This window comes from Hemitrygon akajei, chromosome 20 (genome assembly GCF_048418815.1).
Source record: "Hemitrygon akajei chromosome 20, sHemAka1.3, whole genome shotgun sequence".
NCBI classification, from domain to species: domain Eukaryota; kingdom Metazoa; phylum Chordata; class Chondrichthyes; order Myliobatiformes; family Dasyatidae; genus Hemitrygon; species Hemitrygon akajei.
Window position 1 is genome coordinate 42,042,966 of NC_133143.1, and position 26,099 is coordinate 42,069,064.

Consider the following 26,099-nt stretch of genomic DNA (forward strand, 5'->3'; position numbering starts at 1 on the left):
TTCACGTGGGCGACCGGGTCCTGGTCCTATTCCCGGTAGCTACTCACCCCCTGGGGGCGAGGTTTCAAGGACCATATACAGTGCGTAAGAAAATAGACTCGCTGAATTACGTGATCGAAACCCCCGACCGACGAAAGCCGACCCAGTTAGTTCACGTGAACATGATAAAAGGGTATCACGAACCCACCCCCCCGGTTGTTGGCGCGGCCATGAAAGCCGATGAAGTTGGGGGGGACGGTAAGGAGGAACCAGAACGGTTCGACAAGATAGGTATAGTCCCTACCAGATTAGAGAACTCTGTCGTATTGGCGAATCTTGCGGGTAAAGTTGGCCACTTAAAGCCTGAACAGCGGGAGCAGGTAATACAGCTCGTTAACCGGCATGCAGACTTATGCCCAGATGTTCCCCGAAGGTGTAATGGGACGCAACATGATGTGATAGCTACCTCAACCCAACCTATTAAACAAGCCCCTTATCGGATGAATCCTGAGAAAAGCCAGCTGGTAGAGAAGGAGATTGAATATTTGCTAGCTGCTGGGATAATCCGCGAATCCTCATCCGCGTGGGCTTCTCCTTGCGTGGTTGTCCCAAAGCCGGACGGGACCATAAGATTCTGTACCGATTATCGGAAGGTCAACGCGGTTACCCAGACCGATGCTTACCCTCTTCCCCGGATGGATGATTGCATTGATCAACTGGGGAAGGCAAGGTACATCACAAAAATTGACTTGCTAAAGGGGTACTGGTGCGTTCCTTTAACGGACAGGGCTCGAGAGATTTCAGCCTTTGTCACCCCGTCTGGGTTGTACGAGTACAACGTTATGCCGTTTGGGATGAAAAATGCCCCAGGGACATTTCAGCGGATGATAGACGCTGTGATAAAGGGGTTAACCCACACCAAGGCTTATCTTGACGATGTGGTAGTTTGGAATGACACCTGGGAGGAGCATCTGGGGGCTGTAGAAAGTTTGTTTACCCGAATGTCGGCAGCCCACCTTACTGTAAACCTCGCCAAGAGTGAGTTTGGTCATGCCACGATCACCTATCTGGGGTATGTGGTGGGAGACGGGCAGTTGGCCCCTGTGCAGGCGAAGGTCCGGGCTATTTCCGAGGTCCCGGTACCCTCCAATAAAAGGGCCCTGAGGAGGTTTCTGGGCATGGTGGGATACTATCGGAAATTCTGTAAAAATTTTGCGGACATTGCGCTCCCCCTTACAAAATTACTGCAGAAGGAGGAAAAATTTGAGTGGGGTCATTCTTGTCAGAATGCCTTTGAAAAGTTAAAAGCCGTATTGTGCCATGACCCGGTGTTAAAAGCGCCCGATCTGTTAACCCCCTTCTCCTTGGCCACGGACGCCAGCGATGAGGCGGCAGGAGCAGTCCTATTGCAGCAAGCGGGGGATGGAGTGGAGCACCCGGTAGCATATTTCTCTCGGAAGTTCAATAGACACCAGAGGAATTACTCTACCGTGGAAAAGGAATTGTTAGCGCTTGTGTTAGCGATACAACATTTCGAAGTGTACATTTGTCCGGCGCAAAGACCCCTAGTGGTCTATACTGATCACAACCCGCTGGTATTCTTGAACAATATGAAAAACAAAAACAGAAGGTTATTAAGCTGGAGTCTGATGCTACAAGAATTTGATATTAAGATCCAGCACATAAAGGGGAGTGATAATGTGCTAGCGGATTGTTTATCCAGGTGCTGAATTAAGTATACGATGTATGGCACGGTAGGGTAAGGTATTAAAGAAAAGGGGCACTGTACTTGTTACCTGTTTAGATACTGACTTGAATGTATAACAGTAGTACTCTGTGAAGAGAAAAGCTTGTGTAGTATGTAGATTCAAAAAGAAAGAGAAAAAAAAATCCGGTGTCAACCTGTTTTTAACCGCTGGTTAAAACCCATTATGGGGGGAGGTGTTATGCCGTTGGCCCCCTCCTTTGTGAAAATCGCAAGAACTCTAGTTAAGGGGGGGTCAGCTGACCCAAAAGAGAGAGACGTGCGGAAGACCACGTTCTCTCAAGAAGCAGAATAACGGTGACTTCGATTATCGTCTCATGGAAACCACGTGAAAAGCCCTCGGGCAAAGTGGGCTGGTTGAGAGAAAGATCGCATTACCTGCAACTTGATTGATACCTGCGATCCCGTGAAGAAGTATAAAGGCGGGTCTGAGGGGAGGACCCTCAGATGCACCCAGCAGATGCACCCAGCAGACACGAGATCGATTCCCGTGGGAGCGGGACGCCATTTTGAAGGAAGCCACGTACGCTAGATTCCGACTTTGAATCTGTGGCTAAAACCGACGAAAGACTGCTTTTAAAATAACAACGGGGAAGTCTGCTCCCCTGATTCCAAGGATTTGCTCTGCCAAGACGACGGGCAAGTGTGCATCTTTTCTAAATTATAAAGGAAAAAGCCTGCAAACTTCTGAGTGACTCTTAAGACTTCCGTTGGACTCAGTATTACCCCCCCTAGACAACTGTAGAGCTTATTTCTGATTGATTATGGTTGCACCGGTGTTTTAGATTGAGTTTTGACGATTTGAATGTTTTGTATTAACCATACGTTTGTGCCCTTGTTGAATAAAACGTTTGAAAATAGTAGCATCCGACTCAGCTGATCCATCTATCTTTGCTGGTAAGTTACCTGGTTACGGGGTTTTCGTAACAACATAAGCCAGCAGTATTGCCTTGTTGTCGTCATCGGTAGACTGGTCGACCTGGATAGCATACCATGGTGACTCATTAAGCCATTCCAACAGCTGTGCTTCGATGTCCTCTGCTATGTCATCGATTCTCCTTGAAACTGTGGTGGCTGAAAGAGAAACCTGTGTCATCTTGTTAGCTGCAGCTTCTCTTAACAGTTCACCGCCAATGTCCTTGGCAGCAGACAGAATCAGTTCTTCACCAACAGTGAAAGGCTTCTTAGCCTTAGCAATACGGCTAGCCACTAAGTACGACACTCTCAGAGCAGCAGCATTTGCGGAGGTGGTGGCTCTCAGCACTTGCTTCTGTCCCGCTTTTCCACTCAAAAAACTCAACGGGTTTGGCTTTAAGTGCAGGGTGCTTGGACTCAAGGTGCCGAAACAGTTTTGAGGGCTTCATTGCCTCATTAGACAGCTTGTCTCCATATATCACACACAGGGGGCTTGGAGCGTGCGAGTGGCTGGTTGCATTAAAGCTGTATTTTATGTAAGACGTTGTATTTTCTGTTGAAGAAAGCTTTTTTCTGCAGTTTCAGTTTCACCTGTCTCTGCATTATTATCATTGTTACGCCTTTTATGTCCCTAACACCTCTTCCAAAGAAACTCTCAAGCGACGTTTGCTTTTTACTCAGTGAGTAGTTGTAGGTTAATGACCGATTGATGACCTCGCGTGCGTAATGACCTCGCATGCGTTCAAGTTCAACAGTGGGCGTGACGGAATGAGGAAAGGTGCAGCTGACTCATATCGTTTCATATTGCCAAATCATATTTTCTTGTGGCCTGGTAGCAAATGCGTTGCGGCTCAGTACCGGTCAGCGGCCCGGTGGTTGGGGATCACTGACCCAGTTAATATGCTACATGTAGAAAGTACATACTTGTGCATTGAGCACCATTTCTAAAATTCAATTACATTGAAATTGATGGATGTATAATACTGACAAAAAATATTGCCTAGAAATTCTGTGGTATAATGCTGCTAATTTTCAGCATTATGCAACTGAACATCTCTTTTCCACTCTGGATTGAAATATGATGTTGACCATTTCTAGGTTATTTTATGTCATTCCAGAAATACAACTGTCCATTTCATTTCATGTATCTTTCGTGTTATGATGATGTAAAGGGACTATGTTGTCTGGGAAAACCTGCCGTTGGGAATTTCCTGAACAACGTGGTCTTGCAACCGTAGACTTGCAGGGAAATCCTCGTTTACTAATTCTATAATATTCACACAGAAAACTTTTACATGTTGTTTATTACCTCTATTTATCATCAACTCTCTATTGCCCTTGCAGTTCATGTGTACAGAGCTAGGGAATTTAATACAGAATTGCTGTGCACCTGTATGTACCAATACCATCGAGTATGCTCATGATCAGTGTTAACCACATGCAACATTCCATAACTATGCCGTGTAGACCAGAGTGAACTTGTGGCATAACGGCAACCTAATACTTAGTCATAGAAAAATACAGCATAGAAACAGGCCCTTCAGCCCATCTAGTCCATGCCAAATCATTTAAACTGCCTACTCCCATTGACCTGTGCTAGGACCATAGCCCTCAACACCCAATGTTCTGTCTAAATTGTAATGACCAGTGTGCGCAAAAAATCTTGTCTTGTGCATTGTCTGTACCGCTACCATCTTCTTTCAAAGTACAAATGGTAAATGTTTACCAATATTGACAAAACTTAAGACTCACAGCTATTACTGTTTCAAGGGCAAATAAAGAGTGGATGGAGATGGATGTCTTTCTACCGCGTGTGCTTCAAGTCGAAATCCAAATTAACTCGCGCAAGAAATTATGGCAAAACACCTTGCGTATCAGAAGTGATGTTCATACAAAATGAAGTGCATACAAAACAAACTGCAGCTTTGGAGCTCAGAACAACCCCTGCTTGTCATCCATGGGATGTCAAACTTAACTACTGAAAATAAAAGTCAAATGATAATTTCATGAAGTCTTTGGCAAAAGAGAGGGTAGACTCAGAGACTAGTCTTGAAACAGTCGAACTGCACAGTCTTTATCTATTCTCGCTTGGAAAATGCCATTCTTTCTTAATTGACCCAAGTATTTGAGTGTCCAGGAGATGTGATTGTAAGCATACAAGCACAACAAAGTAACTTAAGCCTAGTTTATTTTCATAAAAATATATAGCACAATTAAACTACACAAAATACTACATAGTAAGTCACAAAGATTTCTACAAGTCTCAGGGATTTCTTGGCTCATGATTCCTAGTCACCACACAGTTGTTGTCAGGGACACTCCAGTTCCGACTCGTGAAACCACCTTTTGGTACCAGACAGCGATTGTGATTCCATTCTGGTTAAAAATCTAATGAAGCCTGGGAAGGCATCCTCATAAATACGAGTTTCACAAGTGCAGGGTCATCAAGAGACAGAAAAATTCTTTGTTTTCACCCATTAACGCAGTCTGCTTTCTTTCATTTAAACAACATATTGTGTTCATCAACACAGTCTCATAAATCAATTAGATGTTTTAATGGTCACTCCTTTTTATCCCATTCCTTAACCTCAGAATCTGCATGACACACAACATTCCTTGGGTTTACACAGTACATTAATGTTCACAGATAAGTGATATACCCGAATTTTGAAAGAATTCAGCTATCAAACCCACTTGACAGATATTCTCACTAATAGACTTACAGACCTTGTGTGCTATGAAGTTCAAAAAGAGTTATCACCTGACCTGACCTGACATATATTCAATCACTCATTGTTTTACAAATTTCATATGCTACACTTAGTCAGCTTTGGTTTAATTCAGTCATTTCTGTAAAGGTAGTAATTTTAAACTTGAACTCCAGCATTTTAGATGCTTTAATCTGTTTCCTTTGTTCACAAGTATTAATGGATCTTTCAACACACAGACAGCTCTGGAGATTAAGTCATTTGTTATATTTAAAGCAGTGGTTGATAGGTTATTGGTTAGTAAGGGTGTCAATGTTTGCTAGAAGAAGGTGGGGGAATGGGGTTGAGAGGGGTAGTAAATCAGCTATGATGGAATGGTGAAGTAGACTTAATGGGCATAGTGGCCTAATCCTGTTCCAAAGTCTGATGTTCTTATGCTCACTATAAAAAATCCTAAAGTCATGAAAAGTACTATTGAAGTAAAAGTTCGCATTGCAGTAAAACTCCAATAATATAGCACCTTCAGTATTTGGAAGGTGCCCCCCCATACATTCTGATTTTCCAGACTATTGGATATTACTTCTAGACACAATACCCTAAACACACTTTTAATTCACTTGTATTAGATGTTGCACGGTAGTATAATGAATTTTCCCACAAACTTGAAGAGAGCATGGAAACAAAGCCTTGGTAAGTTTAAAAGGAGTATGAGAAACAGAACACTGTAAACCAGACAGTGAGCTGTCAGGATATCCAAATAATTTGATACCTGATTTTCAGAGTTTCACTGTAATTTAGTGATCCTTATGATGTAGTTAACATTCCATATTCTGTGTGTAAGCATGGAAGCTCAATGCAAAATATTTAAATTTCTATATTTTACAATAAGTGTAAGCTATTATAAGCATTGGGTTAAGAACGTGAGGAATTTTACAGTAAAATGAATATCACTTTTAATAAAATATTGAACAGCTGAAATTTTTTTCCCAAACAGAAATTTTGTAAATGAATGCTTTATGATTAAAACTTGGAGTGGATGTTTGGTGAAAGGTTGGTGAATGTGACTTCTATAATAATAAGACTAGATGTGAGTTTGAACTTTGAACTAAAAGAAGCAGATTTTAGACTGTTCTTATGGAACAATTCTCATGTTTGTTTCCTTATAAACTGTATTACATTTATTTTAGTATAATTACAAAGTTTTGTTCTGACAGTTCTTGTTGTTCATAATTTGCATTAAAAGTTTGACCTGAAAGAAAAAACTTCATTTCTTGGCAACAAGAGAGATTATTGGGATTTCTTCTGCAGTTGCTTAGCCAAGGAAAAAGGAGCAAATGATGGAATTCGTTTTGTGAAATCTATTCCAGAGGTAAGGTGGAGAAGGTCTTTAGCGAAAATACTGGGTTTATTTGTGTTTTTTTTCTTATAGCTTTAGATTAGTTTTTTTTAGTACTTTTAGTAAACTACAGAGTGTTTCCATGAACGTGTTGCAGCATGGTTATCATAGATCCAGTCGTCTTGCTTTTGTGCCATTTGCATGGATTTTTCTTTTTAACATTGGCCTTTTACGTATGGAATTCCTGGTTTTATATCTTCTTACTTTCTGAAAGAAATAGTTGAATAACAACAAAGCTGTAGGAGCAAAAAACCTTGTTCTGAACAATTTGAAGGGTGACTTTTACTTTGCTGTTGTAAGTTGGTGATAGAAAGTTTTAAATAAATTAATTAAAATCCTAGAAAAATATGCATCATATTTTTAAATCAGATTTATGCTTGGAATGATAATTAAAGCCACACAAAACAAAAATCTGAAAAGGTTTTTGATATTAGTGGGCGGGAAAGCTATAGTTATTAAAACCTCTAATCATTCAAGCCTGGGATCAGCTTTGGTTCCATGATTGTTAGAGTACAGTTTCTGCAGACTCATTAAAAATGTATGCAATGTTACCTCGACTCTGTTTTCTCCCCCCTAGTTCAGTCCCTTTCTACCTACATCCATGACACTTCACACCTCTGGATCTTTTCAATGATTTCAGGTTCCCTGGCCCCCATCATCTTATTTTTAGTATGGATGTCCAGTCCCTATCCACCTCTATCCCCCACCAGGAAGGCCTCAAAGCTCTCCCTTTTTCTCTGGACACTAGACATAACCAATTCCTCTCCACCACCACACTCCTTTGCCTAGTAGAACCTGTCCTCACTAAATAACTTATTGTTTGGCTCCTCCCACTTCTTTCAAACAAAAGGGGTAGCCATGGGCACTCACATGGTCCCAGCTATGCCTGCCTGTTTTTTGGCTATGTGGAACAGTATATGTTCCAAGCCTACAATGGTGACCATTTTGCAATTTTCCTATGCTACATTGACTACTGCATTGGTGTTGCTTCCTGCACCAATGCTGAACTCTTTGACTTATGCCTCATCCCACCCTGTAAATTGTTAAAATGCCATCCCCTTTTCTCAATTCCTCTGTCCCTACAGCATCTGCTGTCAGGATAAGGCTTTTCATTCCTGAATCAAGGAGATGTCCTCATTTTTCAAAGGAATGAGCTTCCCTTTCTCCACCATCAGCACTGTCCTCAACTGTATCTCTTCCATTTCATGCACTTCTGCTCTTACCCCATCCTCCTCACCTATTAGCTTCACTAGCCTCTGCGTCCAGCACATAATCCTCCGAAACAATGGGATCCCACCACTAAGCACATCTTTCCGTCCATCCCGCTTTCTGCTTTCTTCTGGGCTCGCTCCCTTCGTGACTCCCTTGTCTATTCGTCCCTCCCCACTGATCTCTCTCCTGGTACTTACCCTTGCAAGTGGAACAACTGGTACACCTACCCCTACATCTCTTTTCTCATTATCATTCAGAGCCCTAAACAGTCCTTCGTGGTGAGGTGACACTTCATCTGTGAGTCTGTTGGAGTCATATGCTGTGTTTGGTGCTCCAAGTGTCGCCTTCTGTATATCAGTGAGACCCGACATAGATCGGGAGACTGCTTCTCCGAGAACCTACACTCTATCTGTCAGAAAAAGTGGGATCTCCAGTGGCCACCGATTTTAATTCCAGTTCCCATTCCCATTCTGATATGTTCATCCATGACCTCCTCCACTGTTGTGATAAGGCCACACTTAGGTTGGAGGAACAACACCTTATATTCTGTTTGGGTAGCCTCCAACCTGATGGCATGAACATCAATTTCTTAAACTTCTGGTAATGCCCCCCATGCCCCTCCTTCACCATTTCCCATCCCCTTTTCCCTCTCTCACCTTATCTCCTTGTCCTCCCATCACCTCCCTCTGGTGCTCCTCCTTCCCTTTCTTTCTTACACGTTCTTCTGTCTCTTTCACAATCAGCTTCCCAACTCTTCACTTCATCCTACCCCCTCCAGGTTTCAACTATCATCTTGTGTTTCTCTCTCCCCTTCCTCCACCTTTTAATCTATTCCTCAGCTTTTTTCTCCAGTCCTGCCAAAGGGTTTTGGCCCAAAACATTGACTGTACCTTTTTCCTGGATGCTGCCTGGCCTGCTGAGTTCTTCCAGCATTTTGTATGTGTTGCTTGGATTTCCAGCATCTGCAGACTTCTTTACAATGTTTTACTATGTTGTTAAATAAATTTAATATTATTATAAATTAAGTGTATGTGTTATCATTACCACTAATTTCAACTTAGTTATTTAGAGACTGAATGTTTCTGAATTTCTTGAGTAAAAATTTTCAGTAACCAAATTAACATGATTATAGGTAAATCAATTAAAACTTTGGAAACAATTTTAAAAAATTAACTCTAGTTATATGTTACATAATTTGGTAACTTAAATTCTCAGTTGCCAAACACCTTGGAAATTTTCGTTACATGATGTTGAGGGAGTAGTTTCAAGAATAAGTTAATGTAACAATTTTAGAGTATAAAATCAGTGAATGTATTGTTAATCATACATATTTTTACCCAGATGTGATAATTTTAAAATTTTGTTTTTGAAGATAAAAACCTCTCTTGGTAAAGGTCGAGCATTTATCCGCTATTCCTTAGTCCACCAGCGCCTGGCTGATACTTTTCAGCAATGCTTAATGAATGCTAAAGCTACCAGGTAAGAGGCACATATTTGAATTACTTAAAATACATGATAATAGGTTGACATTTTAGTGCTTTATGAACATATAAGATGTTGAAGCTTTGTGCAAGAACCATTGTGTGGCATTAGGGTTAGATTGTCTTGTGCTAAGCGTTTAGTTCCTTCACTAATCAATTTTATTGCCACAAAAATAGTTTTAATTTTTCACTTTTAACGATTCATTATTGTTTCTCGTTATTGAAAGCATACAAATCTGTTCCATTATTTTCAATGACAGTGGGGAGGGTGAGACTGACAATTCTAAGTTTCACTTGCACAAATTCAGAAATGCCAGATGGCTTTAGAGGATTTTGGTTCTGCCATCCTGACTCCTCTCTGATCATGAATTTCTTTTTAAAAAAAAATATTTTATTTATAATTTTCTACAAACTACAACGAAGAAAAGAAAATCAATAATATATATAGAAGGATCATTGCCATATAAACAAAAATAACAATAATACATGTCTTAACAAATGTGCAAGTCACCCATAGTAAAAAAGGAAAAAAAAGAGAAAAAGAAAAGCACCCAATCCATCACCTATCCAACTCCAAGCCAACCATTATATGAGATAGACTTTTATTACCCCAGAACTACATATTGTAATAAAAAAAGGGGGGGGGGGCAGCCTGCTACCTGATCAGAAAAAAACAAAAGTGGAAAAAAAGCTGGAAATGTAGGGTCTGATTATCAAGGGAAAAAAGAACAAACACCTGTCAATCTAGGTGAGAGTTATGAAAATATTCGAGAAAAGATCCCCACACCCTATGGAACTTTATGTCCAAATTAGAAAGTGAGTAGTGAATCTTTTCGAGATCTAAACAAGACATAATATCCCTAAGCCAGTGAGCATGGGTAGGGGGAACTACATCTCTTCATTTAAGGAGTACTGCTTGTCTGGCTAGAAGAGAGGCAAAAGACAATGTTCGTTGTTTAGCCGGGGTCAAATGCTTGTCAGGGTCTCAAAGAATAGCAAAAAGAGCGATCAAAGAATCTGGTTCCAAATGACAATTTAATATAGAAGATAAAGTTAAAAAAAACATCTTTCCAAAATTTTTCCAGAGTAGGACAGGCCCAATACAAATGGAAAAGGGAGGCCTCACCTCCTTTGCATTTGTCACACCAGGGATTAATATCAGGATAGAACTTCGCCAATTTTGGTTTTGGACATATGAGCCCTGTGGACGACTTTAAACTGCAGGGCACAATGACGAGCACATAAAGAGATTGAATTGACGGATTTAAGAATTGAATCCCAAACCTTGTCGGACAAAGAAAAACCCAAGTCATGCTCCCAGGCAGTTGTAATTTTCTCACAAGGGGCTCGTCTGAGAATCATAAATTTAACACGAGTAGTAGAAATTATGCCTTTGCCCAAGGGGTTCATTTGAAGAAACAAGTCTACAAAATTTTTATCAGGTTGTTCAGGAAATGTGGTATTCAAGGGCTAATAAAATGTCTAATTTGAAGTGTTACGTATCCTGTAACTGGATCACTTACCAGCAAAGATAGAGAGGTCCGCTGAAGTCTGATGGTACCATTTTTAAACGTTTTTATTTATAAAGGGGCACAAAAGTAAGGTTAATACAAACATTTAGATAACATACGTCATTAATACCCAATCTAAAGTGCAGGTATAGTAATAATCAATCAGAAATAAGCTATATCGTTGTCTAGGGGATAATATATTGTCCATTTGGAAATATAAAAGTCATTCAGAAGTATGCAGGCTTCAGCCTTTTGGGAACTGCTGGGTTTCCCGTATTGGAGAGAGAGAGAGAGATTGGTGAGAAAAGGAACACTTGCCCGGGTCCTTACGAAGCAAAGCCGTGGAATCAGGGGAGCAGGCTTCCCTGTTGTTAGTTAAAAGCGGTTTTCCGTGATTCCAGCCACAGACTCCCGATTCGGAATCTAACGCACGTGGCTTCCTTCAAAATAGCTTCCTGCTACGACGGGATCGCTATCGTGTCTCCTTGGTGCGTCTGAAGGGGTCGTCCCCCCCAGACCCTCCTTTGTACTTCCTCACAGGATCGCAGGTGTCAATCAGGTTGCAGGTGTCAATCTCTCTCTCAACCAGCCCACTTTGCCCGAGGGCTTTACACGTGGTCTTCATGAGACAATAGTCAAGGTCGCCTTATTCTGCATCCCGGTGGAACGCGGTATTCAGCACATCTCTCTCTCTCCCATTTCCTGTGTCTATTCAGCACGTCTCTCTCTTCTCTTGGGTCATTGACCCCCCCCCCCCCCCCTTCACTAGGGCTCTTGCAATTCTCACAAAGGAGGGGGCTGGTATCATAACAGAAGATATCTAAAAAAGTGAGTATTCGGTAAATTAAACTTTATAGACAACTGTTCAAAAGACGCAAACCGATTGTCTATAAAAAGATCTTCAAAGCGCCTGATACCTCTCCTACTCCAGTTTTGGAATGTGGAATCCTGCATAGGCGGTTGAAATAAATGATTGTATAAAATAGGACTAGAGAGGGAAAAACTATAAAGACTATGGTATTTTCTAAATTGAGCCCATATTCTCAGAGTATGCCTGATTACAGGATTAATAATAGATTTTGGCAATTGGCAAGGAAGAACAAATCCAAGTAAAGCTGGAATAGATAATTTCTTATAAGTGTTTAATTCCATTGCCACCCATGTTGGACAAACAGACTGATTATAAAAGTAGGACCGGGACTTCCGGTAAGATGGCGATTGCTTAGCAGCTCCGAACTTTTGTTCCGTTACTGTCGCTACCTTTGCACTAAATGTCGCCATTTTATAAAGCTTAGTTAGGAATTATTTCGGTATCTCTTACTTGCCTGTGAATATATCTAACCTACAATGCCTAGCAAGAGTTCTAAATCCGGGAGAAAAGAAACTACGACCTCGTCGGACGTGACGATGGAGGCGCTTGAAAATCTCCGAGACGAAATCTTAAAGCAAATTAAAACCACTTTCAAACAGTTAGAAGAGAAACTGGATCGGATCAACGATAAAGTGGACAAACATGCTGAACACTTATCTCGCATTGATTCGACTTCTGAAGCTTTAGAAAGTCGGGTTCGATACTTGGAGACTCTCTGTTCCAGCTTAGAGGAAAAATCTAATAAACTTCTTTCCAAAATGGTGGATCTCGAAAATCGCAGCAGACGCTGCAACATCAGAATTCTGGGATTACCAGAGGCAACTGAGAAGGGGTCAACCGTGAAGTTTTTCGCCGAGTTTCTCTGTGAGATATTCGGGAAGGATCTGCTTCCAAACCCGCCCGAACTGGAACGGGCACACAGAGTCTATGTCTCCCCCGGAATTCTGGGATCCCGTCCACGACCAGTAATCTTGTGTTTCCATCAATACCAGGTAAAACACAGTCTGGTTGTGGAGGCACGTTGCAGAGGCTCTTTTTCTTTCCAGGATACAACCATTCGCTTTATGGAAGATTTTGCACCCCAGACCTTAAAGATGCGCGCTGAGTATAAAGGCGTAATGAAAGTGCTTTTTGATCGTGGTTTCAAACCTTCCTTTCGTAATCTTGCTGACCTAAGAATCAAGTTTAATACTGGGGAATTCAAGTGGTTCAAATCAGCGAGGGAAGCTGAAGCGTTTGTGGCAAGTCTTCTGGCTATCCAGTCATCTTCGGAATCTGATCGGACCTCCTAAAATGGTGGATAAGTACTCCTCGTAGTAAAATTACTTTCTCTGGACTCGGAATTCACTTGAATCACTCAGACATTATTCACTGAAACTCTAAAGGCTGTTGACAATCTCTCCCGGGATTTGGTGTGTGTGTAATCTATTTTTACCTCTGTATAACTTTACCTACAGAGTTCTACAACTAAATCTAACTTGTTTTGGAGGTTTGAAGTCTTTAGTGAAGGCCTCCCTGTTTGTCGGTTCACAGTTCAACTGCTGATTTATTTTTCCTCTGTTTTAAATACTTATTTATTTTATCTTTTTCTTTTCTTCATCCCCTTTTTTTTTCCATTCTCTGAATGTTTTTTTCTCCCTTCTCGGTAAACTGTTGATAAATACTCGTCTTGAATTTATAATTTTCCCCTTCCTCTTTTTTTTTCTTTTTCTTCTTTTTCCTTCTTACCTTTTTTTTTCCCTTTCTCTTACTTTATTCTTCTATAATATTTCGCGGGTAGGTTAGTTTTGGTTTTCTTCTGATTCGCTCTGTATTAAGTTGTATATCTCGGCAGAAGGTGTTCTAATCTGTAGTTATGTTTTCTAGTGCATAAACTAGTTACTGCTTGTTATAGCATTTATACGGAACTGCTGTCCATGACACAGATCTGGAAGTTGTATTTGGGTTAATTTTTCTGGTAGAGCTAGCTACTTGTTTTGGTAGCTGTCTAGTTTTGGGTTGTGCGGATGGGTTGGGTTTTCCAGTTCCAACATTTCTTTATTGTTTAGGACATGTTTATATTTTGACCTTACGAATCTATGTTTACATCTCTGCTCCCAGACTGCTGTTGTACCGCTTGATTTTTTATATGCCTGCTGCCTTTTATGCATTAGTAATTGATAATGGCTAGTGCACTTAAATTTGTGAGCTGGAATGTAAAGGGACTGAATCACCCTGTTAAAAGGAGGAAGGTATTCTCACATATTAAACAACTCAAAGCTGACATTGCTTTCCTCCAAGAAACTCATATTCGTTGTTTCGATAACTCCCGGCTTCTGTCCAAGTGGGCGGGACAGCATTTTCATTCATCCTTTGCCGCTAAAGCTAGGGGAGTCTCCATTCTTATTAACTCAAATATTCCTTTTGAACTCCATAATAAAATATCGGACACAAATGGCCGTTTTATTATTGTTTCTAGTAAACTATATAACACTAAAGTTGCACTAGCAAACCTGTATGCCCCCAACTTTGATGATGTTAACTTTTTTGAACGGTTTTTTTCCTCACTACCAGACTTAAACTCATACTCTCTTATATTGGGTGGTGACTTTAACTGTTGGTTGGATCCTAAACTGGACCGATCGTCCTCTGTTACCAGATCACCTACCAAATCTGCCTTAGCTATTCATTCGTTTCTCTCTAATTTTGGTATCTCTGATATATGGCGTTTCCTCCATCCTACGGAGAGAGATTATTCCTTTTTCTCACATGTTCACCATACCTTCACTAGAATTGACTATTTCCTACTCGGTAACCAACTTATCCCATTTGCCCACACTTGTGACTATCAGAGTATACTGATTTCTGACCATGCCCCAATTACCCTCTCTCTGAACTTTCCCGGTCTCCCTCAGAGGAACAAACACTGGCGGTTCGATTCAACTTTATTATCGGATGATGATTTCGTAAAATTTATTAAAGACCAGATAACCTTCTATTTTAACACTAATACATCACCTGAAGTGCCATCCCAGATTGTCTGGGATGCCATGAAAGCATATTTGAGGGGTCAAATAATCTCTTACACAGCAAATCTCAATAGAAGATCCCGTGCAGATCGAGCAGACCTCATTAACCAGATTAAAGATGTGGATCAATTATATGCCCAAACTAAGAACCCTGAATTATACAAGAAGCGCGTTGAACTCCAAACTAAATTTAACCTTCTGTCCACTCAACCTGTCGAACGCCAACTTCTCGAAAGCAAGAGCCGCTTTTACATTCATGGGGATAAGTCTGGTAAATTCCTAGCCAATCAGCTGAGGCGTTCTAAAGCCAAACAACATATTACAAAGATCCGGAAGGAGAACGGAGACTTTACATCGGATCATTTAGAAATTAATGACACATTTAAAAATTTTTATTCTCGGCTTTATTCCTCTGAATCCCTGAATCCAAGATGCTTGTTCCTCCTTAGATGGAGAGATGTTGCCCCGCCCACTCATGCGCAATGGCTTAACGACATTATGGCCTGCTTGGACCTCGAAAAAATTCATTATTCAGTTCTCAATTCGGAATTAAAGTTCCATAAGATCTGGGGGCCTTTTATCGAGTACTTTCATAACCTTCCTCTTCACTAGGGTTTTTTTTTCTTTTCAGTCCCTTGCTTTCAGCTCCCTTTTTTTTTCTGGTAGTAGGCATTATTATCCTCTGTTGCTAAGTGTATTCACAGTCTGGGAGTTTGACTGTCCGGACTTATACTCTCTATATTGTGTGGTGGTTGGTCTGGAATTGTTTTTTTTTCTTGTGTTGTGGGGTTTGGGTAGGACACTAAGCTCACTTAACTTTAATTTAGGTGCTTTTTTGTTAAATTCTCTTTCTGTGTAGCATATTGTTATTGTATGCTTAACCTTGCTCTGTATTAATGCTCCTCATTGGGATTTGGGGTTTTTAATTTTGTAAAATGTTTTGAAAAACTAATAAAAAAATTAAAAAAAAAGTAGGACCAAAAGATAATATTATGAATATTGGCTGCCCAATAATATGAACAAAAATTAGGCAACGCCAAGCCACCTTCTCTTTTAGGCTTTTGGAGATGAGCTTTATTGAGTCTGAGCTGTTTACCCTTCCATAGGTATGACGAGATAATAGAATCTAAAGAATCAAAAAAAAACTTTAGGAATAAATATAGGTAAAGATTGAAATAAGTATAAAAATTTAGGGAGAATATACATTTTAATTACATTAATTTGCCCAATTAAAGACATGGAGAGAGGTGACCACTGTGCTAATCTCTGTTTTGTAAAGTTTAAAAGATTATTGAAATTCTTATCGAACAGTCGATTGTAGTTCCTTGTTACGATAATACCAAGATAAGTAAAACAATTGTTTACTACTTTAAAAGGGAGATTGTGAAATTCTAATTTTTGTGCTTCCTTATTTATCAGAAAAAGTTCACTCTTATGTAGATTAAGTTTGTATCCGGATAGCTGACTAAATTTATTGAGAAGTGAAAACAACAAAGGTAAGGAGGTGGTCGGGTTTGATATAAAAAGTAGCAAATCATTGGCGTATAGAGAAACTTTGTGCTCAAAACCACCCCTCCAGATCCCAGTCAGTTCAGTACAACTGCGAAACGCAATTGCCAATTGCTCGATAGCCAGATCAAATAACAGAGGGCTTAAAGGGCATCCCTGTCGGGTGCCTCGTTTATGATCAAATGGTTGAGATTGCTGGGAATTAGTCAAAACTGATGCAATTGGATGGGAATACAGTAACTTAATCCACTTAATAAAATTATATCCAAAATCAAATTTTTCTAAAATGGCAAATAAATAGTGCCACTCCACCCGATCAAATGCCTTTTCGGCATCAAGAGAGATAACACATTCAGGGGTCCCTGATGAAGATGAATATAGAATATTAAAAAGATGTCTAATATTGAAAAAGGGAAGGCGATTTTTAATAAAGCCAGACTGATCCTCAGAGATAATTAAGAGTAAAAGCTCTCCAGCCTACTGGCCAAAACTTTAGTTAAAATTTTGGCATCTACATTTAATAGAGAAATCGGCCTGTATGAAGCACATTCTAAAGGATCCTTGCCTTTTTTCGCTAGAAGAATGATACAAGCCTCATCAAATGATGCAGGCAATTTATTTTGTTTAAAAGAATCAAAAAAAACTAAACTAAGTTGGGATAAGAGCAATGAGGAAAATGATTTATAAAATTCTGTAGAGAACCCATCAGGACCAGGAGATTTACCAGGCTGCAAAGCAGAAATAGCGGAGGATATTTCCTCTAAGGGTAATGGCTCATTCAATTTATGTTTAAGATCAGAAGAAAGTTTAGGAATATTTAAACTATCTAAAAGTTGTATAACAGTAGTATTACCATTAAAGGATTCAGAGATGTAAAGTTGAGAGTAAAAATTCCCGAATGTATCATTAATTTCAGACTGGTCCACACTAATATTCCCATTACTTATTCAAATTTTAGTGATGTGTTGTTTTGCTTTAGAGCATCTAAGTTGGTTAACTAAGGACTTACCAGATTTATCCCCTTGAATATAGAACTTACTTCGACTACCCAAAAGTTGCCGTTCAATTGGATAAGTAGAAATAAGATTAAATTTAGTTTGAAGTTCCATTCTTTTCTTATATAACTCTGGATCCGTGACCTGGGCGTATAATTGGTCTATAGCTTTAATCTGATTGATCAGTTCTAAACGTTCTTTGTGAATCTTTCTTTTCAAATTTGCTGGAAATTATTTGACCTCTTAGATATGCTTTTATTGCGTCCCAAACCACCTGACTAGAGGTTTCAGGTAGTGCATTAGTATTTAAAAAGAAAGTTATCTGATCCTCCATAAATTTTACAAAGTTGTTATCCGACAACAAGGTCGGATTAAAACGCCAGTGTTTATTTACTTGAGGGAGGCCAGAGAGAGCTATGGACAATGTAAGTGGGGCATGATCTGAAATCAATATACTCTTATATTCACAAGAATGGATGGATGGGATCAATTGGTTATCAATTAAAAAATTGTCGATTCTAGTAAATGTATGGTGAACTTGTGAGAAAAAGGAGTAATCTTTCATGTGGATGAAAGAAATGCCAAATATCAGATATTCCATAATTAGAAAGAAAAGATTGAATAAATAAAGCAGATTTACTTAATTGTCTAGGGATAGAAGAAGATCTGTCCAAAACTGGATCCAGCCAACACCCCAATACAAGAGAGTATAAACTTAGTTCTGGCAATGAAGAAAAAAACCGGTCAAAAAACCGTACATCATCCTAGTTAGGAGTGTAAAGGTTGGCTAAGACCACCCGTGTATTATAAAGTTTCCCCGAAACAATAATAAAACGACCATTAGGATCAGATATCTTATTATGAAGCTCTAAAGAAACATTTTTGTTTATAAGAATTGAAACGCCCCTTGCCTTGGCTTGAAAAGTTGAATGAAAGTGTTGTCCTGCCCATCGTGCCATAAGACGAGAATTATCTGAGTGACAAATATGTGTTTCTTGTAAAAAGACTACCTCTGCTCTAAGCTGTTTAAGATGTGCGAACACTCTCCCCCTTTTAACGGGATGATTCAAACCCTTAACATTCCAGCTGACAAAGTTCAATGGACTAACCATTGAACATAAGAAAAAAAAGGATAGCAGGCATTAAACCATATCTGAAATTTATATGTAATTCTGGGGCAAAAGTATAGAAGAAAAAAAAACAGGATGAAATTACATCCTGTATAGTACAAATATGTCAAAATCCCATATATAATATTAGCATTGGAGTTCCCACCCACACCCCCTAAACCTACAACAAGAAAGCTGCAAAATTAAAGCAGCAAGCTCTCCCCGAGAAAACCTAACCCCCTACTGGTCTTCCAATTAGGTAACATCTTAATTATCTCCACTCCAACTGTTGATACAGTAATGGAAATAAACACCAAAAAGCTTTAAGAGTTACAAACAAAGATTTACCTTAACAAGAAAAAACAATACATTCAAAGTTTGTAAATCTTGAAGTATAATAATGGTCGAAAAAAAACTTTACCCCAACCTTCCCGCTAGAGTTGATAACCGAAAAAAAGATAATCTATAAACTCAGTTATACAGAAAAAAAAACTTTAACGTCAAAGTAAGTAATCTAACTGAATCATAAAAATACATTAAAAAACCCACAAATAGCATCTTGAAACACGGGGAAAAAAACCACCAAAGAAAAATCCATTCGAGAGGAGTTTGATCCAAACCCGAAACTGAGTTTGAAGGTACAACATCAACCGCTGCTTAAGGTTAAAATAATCTAACCGGAGAGAAAAAAAATCATTACCTTTAAAGAACTAAAATTATGTAAGATAGAAACTAAAATTGAGAAAATGGAAAAAAAAACACGCTTCAATAGGACAATGCAACATAATTAAGCTACTAATTAAATAGATGCGACACGGCTACATTTTAAATTTAAAAAAGAAAATATCAAGATTTGTAGAAATTGGAGACTGAAGTCTGAAAAGAAAAACAAAAAACCATTCAAAGACGTCGTCACTTCACGAATCGATATCAATTTTTAAATGCAACACCGACTCCATTTTGAAATAAAGTCTCCAAAGACCTTTAAGAGGTGTCTAATTACATAGTTTCACAATCAGCTCTATTTAATGAAAATGTCCATACTGAAAAATAGAAATCCATCGTATCGAAATATATTGAGTTAAATGGATAATGAAAAAGATAGAAATAAAGATTAGAATATTAGAAAAAAAAAACGTTATCTAAACAGAAACGAAAAAGGCTGAAAAAGAAAAAAAATCATATCATATCGTATCTGAGGAACTCGAAGTAGCAGATAGGCTATCAATGAAGGTTGGCGCCTCTGCAACCGAATCGAAACGTTTAAAATCGCCGTTCCTAAGCTTGATTCGGAGCTGGGCTGGATAGGCGAGAGACGGATGAAGTCCACGATTGTAGAGAACTTCCGCTGAGCGAGATGTAAAGATACGGTGCGCTCGAACAATCTCTGGAGGACTGGAAAGTATTTCGCTTCCAAAAGTCTCACATAGAAAGTTTGAGAAAAATTTGACATGAGATCCCCCGTCACAGTCTCAGGCAAGCCGAGAATTCGAAGGTTTTGGCGTCTACTCCTGCTTTCAAGGTCCATAACTTTAAGAGTTAACTTGCTATTATGCTCCTTTAGGGTAGAGCAAACTCTTTCCAGGTCTTTACAACGACGGTCTAGTTTCTCCGTGGCTTCTTCAACATGTGATAAACGTTGAGCGTGATTCTCCAGTGTAGAGTTGATTTTATCCAGTTTCAGTTCCAACAAACTAAATTGAGAAAACTTATCTTGTCGGGTTTGTTCTAACAGCGACACAATTTCACTCAAGGTTGCTCCCGATGGAGTGTCTTTTTTTGCCGATTTAGTAGGCTTAGATACACTCATTGTGCAGCCAGCAACTTCAATAGTGGGAAGAAGAGTAAGAACTAAATGCAGGTATATGAAATGGAGCGGAGCAATAGTTTTAGCGACTTAAGCTACCGCCATCTTAACCGGAAGTCCCTCTGATCATGACTTTCTTCATTTAAAAAAAAAATTACACTGGAATGTAGGACACTGGATGGTAGAGTTAAATGATGCAGTTGAAGTGATTCTGGACTATGGGACATGTTGTGTACCACTGCCAATACAGCCAACCTTTAAATTCACAGTTTTATCCTTATTTCAACAATATTGCCTATGCTTATTTTCTCAGTTACATTTAGATAACAAAGTGATTTCCATTACAGAGTTAAAAGGTTCAAACGTTCAATTTAATGTCAGAGAAATGTATACAATACACATCCTGAAATGCTTTTCCTTCGCAATCATCCATGAAAACAGAGAAGTGCCCCAAAGAATGAACGACAGATAAACGTAAGAACCCCAAAGCCCCCCCCCAGCTCCCCTCCCTCCCATGTGTAAGCACCAATCCCCCTCCCCCCATAACAAAAGAAAAGCAAGCATTGACACCATCACCAAGCATTCAAGCATGAGCAAAGCAATAGCAAGGACACAGACTTGCAGTTACTCCAAAGACTGCGTTACACTTGGCATTTGACATACCGCAGTTTCTCTCTCTCCCTAATAAGGGAGAAAAAGGTGTCTCCATTTTACCAGCGGGCGGGGAGACATAACAAACAACTTGCTGGTTTACGATGTTAAAGAGTCCATTACGTCACTTTTATTGAGCCCTGTGCCTGAAGATCACAAAGATCCTGGGTCTTCAGGCCCTGATGACACACAATGTCCTCTGTCGTGACATTGACCCTCAGTCCACCTGTACCCATTGCCTGAGATTGTAGGCTTCCAAATTTGAGCTGGACTCTTAGGCCAAACCCTTGGCATGCCAAACAATGGCCAGTCCTGAAACCCTGAGAACAGGTCACTTTCCCACAAAGAACTGAAGTCGGCGTATAACTCCAGGTCAGGGACTTCAAAAGAACCCTGAAGGGGAAAAATAGAGATATTAAAGATGGAAATAGAGCTGTTTCCGAAGATACAAGCAAAAGAGTTGCCGTTTAGCGTGACTTTTAAAATAAATGGATAAAAATTATTTGTTTACTGAACTTTATGTAATTTTATTAGTCTGAAGAGGTTAACCTGTTGTGATGTAGAGGTTAATAGGATCTGATGACGTGCTTCTCAGGATTTTGCAAGAGGTGATGGTGGTGCAAGTGAATGTGTTGGGTTTTAATTTTCCTCTTTCCATAGATTCTAGAATGGTTCTCACAGATTGTAATATAACAAATGTATCTGCACTGTTTAAGAAAGTTATAGGAATCAGTTCAGGTAACTACTGAGCTGTTATTTGCCAAAAATGATAGGGAATATTTAGGAAGTGATAACAGGCTTCTTAAAGAATAATAATCAGAATCGGAATCAGGTTTACTATCACTGGCATATGTAATGAAATTTGTTGTTTTAGTCAGTGTCAGAATGAACTTATGAAAGTGAAATCATGCTGGACAATTTTTTGAAGTTGTTTCTAGCACAGTAGGTAAGGTAGAACCATAGATTGTAATGTGTATAGTAGTAGGTGGCACATAAGAGGTTATTATAGTTAAAGCACGTGTAGTATACTGGGAAGCTGAACAAGGGGTAGCAGATGGAAGCAGAATAGAAATAAGAAGATCTGATGCTCTGGTTAGTATGATAGTGCAGTTGATCCCAGCTGCTCAGTCTGCATAAGTAATGTGGATAGACGAAAGTAGAATATATCAAAGTTTCCTGATGATGCATAGCTGGGTGCCAGTTGGAGTAGAGAGGAAGGTGCATGAGCAGGTTAAGTGCATTGGTGAGAATATGGTACGTAGAATGTAAAGTGGAAAAAATATGTAAGATCATCTGCTTTGATAGGTTAAAAAAAAGCATTATCTTTCTATGAGGAAGAGGTGAAGAAGTATTAGTATTTAGATGGAGCTGGGTGACTATAGCTCAGCATTTAATACCATCATTTCCACAATCCTGATTGAGAAGTTGCAGAACGTGGGCCTTTGTACGTCTCTCTGCAATTGGATCCTCGACTTCCTAACTGGAAGACCACAATCTGTGCGGATTGATAACATATCCTCCTTGGTGACGATCAACTCTGGCGCACCTCAGGAGTTGTGCTCAGCCCACTGCTCTACTCTCGATATACACATGTCTTTGTGGCTAGGCATAGCTCGAGTGCTGTCTATAAATTTGCTGATGATACAACCATTGTTGGTAGAATCTCAGGTGGTGATGAGAGGGCGTACAGGAGTGAGGTATGCCAACTAGTGGAGTGGTACCGCAGCAACAACCTGGCACTCAATATCAGTAAGACGAAAGAGCTGATTGTGGACTTCAGGAAGGGTAAGATGACGGAATATGTACCAATCCTCATTGAGGGATCAGAAGTGGAGAGAGTGAGCAGCTTCAAGTTTCTGGGTGTCAGGATCGCTGAGGATCTAACCTGGTCCCAGCATATCAATGTAGTTATAAAGAAGGCAAGATAGCAGCTATACTTTTTAGGAGTTTGAAGCAATTTGGCATGTCAACAAATACACTCAAAAACTTCTATAGTTGTACCGTGGAGAACATTCTGACAGGCTGCATCACAGTTTAGTATGGAGGGGCTACTGCACAGGACTGAAAGAAGATTGTAAATCTAGTCAGCTCCATCTTGGGTACTAGCCTACAACGTGCCCAGGACATCTTCAGGGAATGGTGTCTCAGAAATGCTGTGTCCATTATTAAGGACCTCCAGCACCCGGAGCGTGCCCTTTTCTCACTGTTACCATCAGGTAGGAGGTACAGAAGCCTGAAGGCACACACTCAGCGATTCAGGAACAGCTTCTTCCCCTCTGCCATCCGATTCCTAAATGGACGTTGAATCTTTGGACACTACCTCACTTCTTTTAATATACAGTATTTTTGTTTTTGCATGTTTTTAAAAAATCTATTCAATATACGTAATTGATTTGCTTGTTTATTTATTTATTTTTTCTCTGTTAGATTATGTATTGCATTAAACTGCTGCTGCTAAGTTAACAAATTTCACATCAAGTGCCGGTGATAATAAACCTGATTCTGATTCTGATTTTGTATACAGGAAAAAATTAGGATAGCAAATGCCATGATGATAATGTTTTGAAGAAAGGATTTGAGTGCAAAGAGTAGAGATATCTTACAAGAATTGTTCAGGATTGGTCAGACTAAACTTATAATACTGTACAGCGGCTGAGTTTATCAATGTAAAGAATATATTAATTTCAGATAATGTAACAAATGCACAATTAAATGTAAAGCAATAAATCAATGCTTTTAATAGTATGACAGAATAAGATAATGATTATATGTATACAGGTTAAAACACCAAATAGGTGCATTATCATTCATGTGTTTTCCTGAGTTGTGGAAGAGTAGTATATATCTTGGTAACTTTCAGTATTAAGAAGATGAATATTTTAAACATTTTTACTTCATTTTGCAATTGTTATTTTTGTTTTTACTTTTAAAATTTAAAGTGACTGGTATTATGCTCGAAGCCCTTTGCTGAATTCTCACCTCGGCTCTGATATTGTTACTCATCTGTATGAACTGAATGAAGTGCAGTTTGACTTGGCATCGAGAGGGCATGATTTGGATGCTGCTTGGCCAACATTTGCACGGTAATATACATTTATTTGTATTGACTTGTTTATTTGAAGATTTATTAGCAGGCAATTGAACATACAGTAATTAAGTAAGACTTATCCTGCAGAATTCATTAGTCTGTTATTTAGAAATGTATAGAATTATGTATTATTAGTAATTTAATAATTCTAACCACTATACGTAGAAATGTTTTTTGCTGTTTGATTACAGTTTGGTAAAGTCTCAACATTAACTATTGACTGACTTTGTTGACTTTAGAAGAGTGATCTTAGAAAGTTGAGAGATAATCTAATCAATTTATTTAAAATGGCAGGGTGATTTATTTGAATAAATTTGGGAAAAAATTTCCTCTGGTGAGAGAATCCAAAAAATATTCTTTCAAATAGAATGAGGTTTTGTCAAAATCTAGTGTAGTTAGCTGGTGGTGTAGTGGCATCAGCACCGGACTTGGAGGTGAATGGTTCCGGATTCGAATCTGGCCAGCTCCTTGCACGCTTTCCATCCATGCTGGGCTGAGCATTGAATTAATGACTTGGCTTCATGAAAAAACAGACAAGTGCTAAAGAAGTGACAAGGTTGCTGCCCGATGTGCCACAAAGTGCAAAGACGAACAGCAAAATCCACTGTAAGGTCATGAAAATCTCTTCACACCAAAGGTTATGGAATATTGGAACACGCTTCTTGAAAGTCTGTGGATGTTGGGCTATGAAAGTGAGGAAGTGTTGAAAAAGAGATCAGTTTATTTTTTCCTGGGCATCAGGAGAAATTTGACACCTCCATACTGTGTTGCTTACAGTCTGACAATATGCTCATCCTGCTCTTCTTGGGTATTGGTATGACTGTTGCTCTTAATGAGGTCAGTGAGAACCTCCAGCTGCAACAGTGAGAGATTGAAAATGTGCTTGTACATGCCCACCAGTTGGTTTGCACAGGTTTTCAATCAGGCCTACTAGGTAGACCATCAAGGCCTGACACCTTGTGAAGGGTGTACCTGGACTTGTATAGTTGTGGATCACTGATCATGAAGACCATAGACCATAGATCTAGCCCTCAGCAGACTATGAATATCCTGGTTCAACCATGGTTTTGGTTTGAGCATATCTGGTATGTTCTCGAAGGCACATCATCCACACAGGTCTTGTGAAATCACTGTGGTATGTTTATTCAGATTCGAAGATAAATTCCTGAATGTTGTCCAGTCCACCTACTTAAATCAGTCCTTAAAGCACTTCTCTCCCTTGACCATACCTTGGTCTTCTCCACTGGTGCTTCGGTCTTTCAGGAAGGTAACTATGAGACCAACAATCAGATTAGTTGCGATCTGATTGAGTGGTGGTGCAAGCACCAAGAGGCTGTTTATTCCAATTATGCTTAGTACTTCTTATGAAGAAGCCCAATTTCAAAAATGTTTTCTTTTTCTGTATGTGTTTATCGCTTGTTGAAATTGGCATTATATGAGAAGTCCTTCACATCAATTCAAGAGTTTTGCGGAATGAAGAAACAACATGAGCAGTATTGAAAGCGGAATATTAAATTGAAAAGTCAGATGATTTATATGTTCCTGTAATGTATTTTGATTGTTCCCTTTTTAAGCAAGGAAATGAATACAACAAATGTACTTTAGCAAATTTGTGTAGAAAATGGAACACCATATTGTTAATAGATACATATGTATCCATTAGATACATCTGTTACTTACATAGGCTCCTGTTTCTTCAAAATGTTCACATATGAAGAAGCAGTTTTCCTCAAATTTGAGTTAATACTAGCAGATTAAAGACAATTAAATAAGGAACAATAAGGAATGGATGGGCAGCAGCAAACTGAATGAGTAAATTTCCAAATTGAGAAGCAGAAGAAACTGATCAGTATTTTTTTACGAAACCTCATCTTGAAGTTATCACTAAAATAAAATTATGCAATTAAAAGCTATCCCTAATATGAACTGTGGAGGAAAGGCCTGGCAATCTACTTCTGATTCTTGCCATGAAAACCCTATGGACAACTACACTATCCATAGATTTGCCATGTCGACAACAACTTGGTGGCACTCAACAACAGCAACAATATGAACTAGAAGAGGGTGGTGTTGTGGTAGTTGGTGAATGGGAGC

The 26,099-nt window shown here is 39.3% G+C and overlaps 1 protein-coding gene across 1 annotated transcript in view; it reads left to right on the top strand.

Moving 5' to 3' along the window:
- LOC140713758 (FYVE and coiled-coil domain-containing protein 1-like) overlaps positions 1 to 26,099 on the top strand; it is a 223,568-nt gene that overhangs the window by 27,541 nt on the left and 169,928 nt on the right. The window contains exons 4-6 of the mRNA XM_073024245.1: positions 6,611 to 6,736; positions 9,348 to 9,454; positions 23,857 to 24,000. Coding sequence (XP_072880346.1) covers positions 6,611 to 6,736; positions 9,348 to 9,454; positions 23,857 to 24,000 — 377 coding nt within the window. The remainder of the gene's footprint in view (positions 1 to 6,610; positions 6,737 to 9,347; positions 9,455 to 23,856; positions 24,001 to 26,099) is intronic.